Genomic DNA, 6,894 nt, shown 5'->3' with positions numbered 1-6,894 from the left:
TGTGTTCCCTGCCCCCCCCTCCCTCCTCCTCTCTCTGTATATTAGACCACTTCTTGTCGTTTCAGGTTTCAGGACCAGTGGCGGCTGACGACCCCTCCCCAGGTGGCGCCGGCCCCCCCCCACTGTCTCTGCAGGGTCTCTCTCTCTCTCTGCTCCCACTATGCACACTCACCCCATCCTGTCCATGTGGGGGGGTAGTGGAGGGGGGCAGGGTGACCACAGGCCCACAGCAGGGGGCATTTACTACAACAGCAAACGCTGATCACATGTTTAGTCCCTCTCACACCTCGACTTACCCAAACACGCACACACACACACGCGCACACACACACACACACGCACACACACACACACACACGGCCGGCAACAGGCGGCCGGTAACAGGCGGCCAACCCAACACATGATTTCTATCCAGAGCTGAAGCCAACGTAGCCGGGTGGCAGGCAGGGAAGTTTGGGTGAGCGTGAGAGACAGGACCAGAGAGGGGGGTGTTTCTTTTGGGGTGGACAGTGCAGACCATACGGCGCCCTCTTTCTCTGACTACATGCAGTGCAGCCACGGCTCGTCTGATAAAGGCTGATGAGCTACACGATTATTTAATAGGAATGGAGTGGGGGGGGGGTGGAGGCGTTATTGTAGGGCTGGGGTTTGTGTTGCCTTTTTTCGTTTGGAAAGAGGGAAAGGGGGTTTGAACAAGATGTTTTGCTCTTTTTTTTTTTTTTTTTAATTTTTAACCCATGACTGTAATTTAGAAAAAAAAATAAAGACATTGTGTAAAAATGGGAGCACGGCTGTGAATTAATCTATGCTTACGTCTTTGACGGTCAATTGAGTGTTTTTAATCACTTATCAGGTGTTTGGAGATTCTCGTTACAGAAACTTATGTAGTCGGACAATAATAGAACCACAATAGAGACCGCTCTGGGGAGCGGAAAAAAACCCTTAAAGCACTGGGTAGCAAAAAAGAAACGGCCAAAGATCGATGAAACCTTTGAAGTTTGAGTAAACCTGTAACTAATAGAGCTACTGGCTCAGTTTCCAAGCGAGGCGCTGAAGCACATATGGCCGAACACTGGATGGACTCCGGTGAGGAAGGGCTGTAGGAATGCATGAACTGAGAACAGGTCCAATATTTGCATCATGCTGTAACCAAGAAACGCGTAATAAAACGTGTTCAGTTGGTTTCTGTGCTTTCTGCACCGGGTTGCGATTAGGCCTTACATCAGCAGCTGGCTGCGAGTCAAGCTTCCATGTGGGGGTAAAACCGAACTGGATTACCGGTGCTGTGCACGTCAGCCAGCACTTATGAAACTACTGCATTAAAGTGTGCCCTGCGTTATCATGGCTGTCTGAACAGATTAAATTAGATGGTGCACAAACTTACTGTGCATTGTTTGGATGCAAAAAAACACACAATCGCAAGCGACAGATGATTCCTCTACAAATAATGAAAGTCACAGGCTGTAGAGGTGCTGAAGAATTTATTAGTGAAGGACAGCTTACAAAAGGTTCCAGAATAAAAGTGTCTTTTTAATCCTCTGGTTCTTCTTGCCTCGGCCAAGGTCAGGTTTTCATCTGTGTTTCTTAAAAGCTGCATAAAAGGACACAAAGCAATTAATAAAATAATTCAGTACAACTAAGAATCTTCTAATTCTCAGTACTTGAATAGGAGAGATACAAAACTGGCAGATTTGGGTTTTTTTAAATTAGATTTTTTTTTTTTCAAAAGGCACAGCAGATGCAGACGCTTCGTTATTTCTGTCGGGGACGTTTGATTGTCCTCACCTCTTCTTTTGGTTTTCTTCTTCATTAGTTTCTTTTTCTTGGGCCGGGGGTTATCCCCGTCCTGCACCGATAAACAAAGCGTTAGAACTGTTGGCCACATGAAGAGCATCTAAACAGAAGTGGACCACAATGGCCCCACTCACACTGGGTGGAGATGGGCCTATTAGCAACCTCGTATTCATGCCACAATCTAAATATAGCTCAAGTCCTCCTAAGATACTTTTAGCTCCATCAGATAAAATATAAACCGGTCGTTTTGTCACAGCCGTACGGCGGCGGGATGGAACGCCGTCTCGTCCGCCAGATAACTGACGAATATGCAAACAGGTGTCCCGTTCAACGTTGGTCCTCGGCAGGAAGTAGCTCATAGTGCTCAACATCAAACACGGTCTGTCCCGTCGTGTTCATCCCAGATGCTCAGAAACGTACCTGTCCAGCCTCGCCTCCCGTCAGCGCCGTGATGTCGCTGAAGCGCGTGATGCCGCTCAGCTGGCTGGACATGGACATCACGCCCCTCTTCTTGCTCTTCTGATGTTTTGGCACATTGACACGCACCATCATCGACTCCTCGTAGTTTTTCCTGTGCGGATAGATCCCAGGTAGGGTGGTTAACGTTTCGCTAGACGCTTTCCATCAGTAGGATCTTCCTTCTTCAGGCCGTTTCCCTGCTCGCGTAAACACCTGTGCAGCTGATCGCGGCTCTCTCGCTCGCTCTGGAAGTCTCGTCTGTCCCTGATCTCCTCCGGAGCGTCGCTGTACTGCTGTCTCAGCTCCTGAATCACCGAACTCCTGAGGGCGGCGTGCCGCTGGCGCTCTGCCTGGGCCTTCTTTTTGTCCGCTTCGGTCATGTCGCCATCTGGATGAAAAGGGCGGGGGATGAGAATGTATCTTCATTTGATGCACAAGAACAAGAGGGGGGGGGGGTGAAAGACTAGAGGCGTTTTCAAAAGAGGAAAACGAAAGCTGTTAAGAGACACGGCCTCACCGTAATGCACGGCTGCGATCCTTGGCGGTACATATTTCCTGCCACTAGAGTGGGCCCCTTTCTTCTGCGCATCGTCCTCAGCTTCCTCTTCAGACTCCTCGGATGCACTCAGCTGTTGATAAATTCAGGGCAGGTCAGCTAAAATACTCGATTTAAAAACATTTTCCTCTCTCTAGTCGATAAAAATCAAAGCTCGATTGGCTTGACGGACGCAATATTATACAAGAAGAAAAACACATTCAAGTCAATTAATAACCACAATAATCGACTCTTACTTTGCTGACGAGATTCTCAGGATTCGGACGCAGCTGCAGCGGGTCGTTTTCAGCTGATGGCAACAAAAGCAAAAACGCACCGATGAACACGGGAGATGGGAAAACTTGCAGCTCCCCAAATGTTATATTGATCCTGCAGCGAAGGCATATTCATCAGAACCAACAGAACGCCACCTTACCCAAGCTGCCAGTGACGGCCGTACGCAACAGTTTGTCTATCTGGTACTTGAGCTTGTGGTCGAGAGGTCGCATCTTCTCCAGGACCTTAAAAAGCAGGACGGCAAACCGATAAACGCGGAGGTTCAACCAGAGGGAAAAGACAAAACCGCTGAAACGGCCGACTCACCGTCCTGATCGTGACCACTCTGTTCAAGGCGTCGCTGTCTTTTATTCTGCCTCCTTCCGTTTTGATGCTGATCAGGTGAGTGAGGTCTTGAAGGTAGAAGAGGAGCAAGTGATACCGAAGGTCCAAGAAAGACAAACCCTGCAGGGACGATAAGACGAAGCGGCTGCACCGTGACTGCTGTATGTGCCACAAAGCTTGTTTGTATAACAGCAGGTCTGGAATACGAATCAAAGACCTCGTATGCAAGCGTCATGAACAGATATTCAAATATCTGCTTGGAAATCGAGTAATGTGTTCCAGTTTGTACCTGAAGCTGGAAATAAGCCTCTCGGAAATAGCAGTGAAACAACCAAAAGCAGAGAGCTTGACGCAGCTGTTAGCTCAGCCTCGCTGTGCAGCACGTTATCAGATCAGAGCTGATGTTAAGATGCTCTGATTCCAGCTCTGCTCACCTTCGACGTCTGAAAAGCTCCATCTTTGACTTGAGCAAGCAGCTCACGGACATGACTCGTAACTGAAGCCACCTAAACAAAACAAAGCAGGAAAAAATGGATGGAAATGACTTAAAAAGTCACTATAAATATGTTACGTTTATATAAACTCAAGAGGATTCACAACAATTACCTGTTCTGCAAGACTTTTCAGCAACTGTACAGCTTTGGGCAAATCACTTTCAATTAGATCCTGTCCAAAATATAAGATTACAGGTTACAACATAAAAAAAACCTGATACCTTATTTAGCCACAGGTAAAATGGTGTTGACTTTGTGAAGCTGAAAACATACAGACATTAGCTATCGGCTAATTGATCAGTTTAAGAAATAAAATCATATTAGCACTCGCTTTTATCAAGCTAGCATGTCAAAATGACTTCCACCATACTAACAAAACGCCACACAAGACTACAACGTTAACAAAAAGGGGAAGAGTCTCAAATCTGTTGCTATTTCCACTCACGTTGTCGGCAGATGCAGCCATTTTGTTTTCAGAGTAAACTACGGAAGCCGCAGAAGGACATCAGCGTTCCTCGTTGCTTCCGACAATGATAAGCAAAACGTCGTTACGTGTGTGTGTGTGTGTGTGTGTGTGTGTGTGTGTGTATAAGTATACATGATTTAATATATATTTACAGAACGTTTCCAAAAAATTGGAATATCATGGAAAAGTGTATTTATTTCCAACTTTCATAGATTAATGATTTATATACAATTGAAACCATTTCAAGTATTCGTTTGTTCATTTTTATATAATTTGAGCGTTCAGCTCATAAAAGCCACGAAAACCGGAATTAAAAAAAATAGAATCAATGAATACAGTATATATATATATATTCAGAGAGAAAGAGAGAGAGAGAGAGAGAGAGAGAGGAAGTGATGGTGACGCAATGACGGAGGCTACCTGTCTGACGCTCCTGCCCTACAGACCAATTTCAAACATAGTCAGAACCGGAATTATTTTTGGCGAGCTGAGTCATGGTAAGTCAGTTTAAATTAATTCAGACATTAAATCTAATTCCACGATTTAACATTCGGTGAAATTAAGTAATGTAACTATAAAAAATTTAGAGCACAGGTAAGTTCTTTTCATTTCAGTGTAAGCAATCACCGTGATTTCAGCTGTCTGAACAAAAGCTGATGAAATTATATATATATACATGTATGTGTGTGTGTGTGTGTGTGTCAAATGGCGTGAGAAAGCGCAACAACATTTAAACTACTCTTTCTAGTGAGACAGAGTTTAGCTTTTGCTTTGATGTACAACCTCTAGGCAGCATTTAAACAAAATATGAATAAACCACTAATCTGGGTTTTTTTTTTGTCTCTTCACATGTCTACTGTTTTGTTTGAATAATGTCAGAAAAGACAAAAGAACGCTTTGAACGACATGGATCTAAATAAAATTAAAGAAACACGTTTTAGATCATAACAAATACTTTAAAAAGCAGTGAAATGAAATGAAAACAAATGTAATAACTGATCATCAGAACTGTAACTCTGCATTTCTGTCATCCAACTATTCATCCCAGAGTATTCTTTACATTTTGGATATTTTTATGTGTGAATGAAAAAAACAAAAACTATAGCACATAAAAAAGTTATATTTTAAAAGAAACATGTTTTGAGGCTTTCATCCAAAATATTTAACGAACATACATCCATTCATTTATTAAGAAACCCAATCATCTGAACTCCTAGATGTCTGACGGAAGTTTGATGAAGCTCATCAAAAAAAAAAAAAAACATATATGGAGAAGTATTGTGATCCTTTATGTTGATAAATGTGGAGGAGGACAATAGAGGCAGGCCGACCAGCGCAATGTGTCAAAACTCCAATCACACGATGCACAGCAGAAGAGAGATGAATGAGGAGGTGTTACCGATAGCAACGTATCAGCAGCTTTTTACATGTGTTATTATCTGCTGCAATCCTCCATAGTTTACATGGGGTCAAAACATGAAGAACTTGTTTTGACCCCATTCTGCTGTGCGTCAGGTCATTTGAATTGACGTGTAAAATATTAACGTGTAAAATCATTACCAATGGTTGGAATGCAATAGAAGAAGGCCACAGGTATACCCAAAGTAAAAATATCTTGTATTTTTCTGCTTCTGAAATCCAGATGTCTGATTCCAGAGTGTCCTCTGTCATCCAGGAGTGGGCATACCCGGGTCAGGCCCACCCTCACCATGTTTCGACCAATCATCTTGCTCAGATGGACATGATGCCGTACAGCCAGCCTCAGGGCCCGGCGAGGGGGGGCAGTGATGAGAAGGGGGCCTGAGCAGGTGATGGGACTGTCTTACCTGCCTTACAACTCCTCTTGTCTCATCAACCCCCCGAGCGTTGGGAGCACAAACCGCCACCAGAGCCACGCCCACACTCAGCAGGTGTGTGTGGTTATTGATTCCTGTTTGTAATCCGATTGGGAAAATGATCAAACACAACTTATTTTAAACACACGCCTCTCTCTCTCTGACCTTTCAGGACTTCTCCTCCTTCCTCCTGCCGACTCTGCGCGCACCGGTAAACAAAAGGAGCATCAACAAGAACAGCACAGAGTACCGCCTGCGACGCGAGAGGAACAACGTCGCCGTGAGGAAGAGCCGGGACAAGGCCCGCAGGAGGGTCCTGCTGACCCAGCAGAGGGCCCAGGAGCTGCAGGAGGAGAACCAGAAGCTGCAGACGAGGATAGGGCAGCTGACACAAGAGATGGACACGCTCAAACACATCCTGTCGCAACGACGCATGCATGCGGCTGAGGAGGGGCCAGCAGAGTCCGATATCCAGAACCAGATTTAAGCATCGTATTCATGACTCACGAGCAAAATCAAAAAACAAGGCCTCGCCAATAAGTGACCGATCCTGGAATGGTCAAGCTGTCGGGATGTAAATGTGGGAACAGGATGGGTCGGGGGGAGCCGGCTGACACGGCTGAATCTTCCATCTGGGTCAGGGCCGTATGTCCGATCGGATTTGTGGAAGCGTGGATGAAGCTTTAAAAT

At 45.2% G+C, this 6,894-nt stretch overlaps 2 protein-coding genes across 2 annotated transcripts; one reads left to right on the top strand and one right to left on the bottom strand.

The window, feature by feature from the left end:
* Positions 1 to 1,464: 1,464 nt before the first annotated feature.
* LOC137903761 (neuroguidin-like) lies at positions 1,465 to 4,369 on the bottom strand. The gene is made up of 11 exons (XM_068747907.1): positions 4,349 to 4,369; positions 4,016 to 4,075; positions 3,844 to 3,915; positions 3,392 to 3,529; positions 3,225 to 3,309; positions 3,046 to 3,098; positions 2,771 to 2,882; positions 2,467 to 2,641; positions 2,215 to 2,365; positions 1,786 to 1,846; positions 1,465 to 1,591 (listed from the first exon to the last, which is right to left on the bottom strand). Exons 1-11 carry the CDS (start codon positions 4,367 to 4,369, stop codon positions 1,572 to 1,574), a joined length of 948 nt encoding a protein of 315 aa, XP_068604008.1. The 3' UTR covers positions 1,465 to 1,571.
* A 1,642-nt stretch (positions 4,370 to 6,011) lies between these two features.
* cebp1 (CCAAT/enhancer binding protein (C/EBP) 1) lies at positions 6,012 to 6,691 on the top strand. The gene is given in 3 exon segments (XM_068748216.1): positions 6,012 to 6,170; positions 6,172 to 6,279; positions 6,377 to 6,691. Coding segments are annotated over 3 exon segments (582 nt in total).
* The last annotated feature ends 203 nt before the right edge of the window (positions 6,692 to 6,894 follow it).

Source organism: Brachionichthys hirsutus, chromosome 14 (genome assembly GCF_040956055.1).
Source record: "Brachionichthys hirsutus isolate HB-005 chromosome 14, CSIRO-AGI_Bhir_v1, whole genome shotgun sequence".
Classification (NCBI taxonomy): domain Eukaryota; kingdom Metazoa; phylum Chordata; class Actinopteri; order Lophiiformes; family Brachionichthyidae; genus Brachionichthys; species Brachionichthys hirsutus.
The sequence above is the reverse complement of the archived record's forward strand: the minus strand, read 5'-3'. Positions and strand labels throughout refer to the sequence as shown.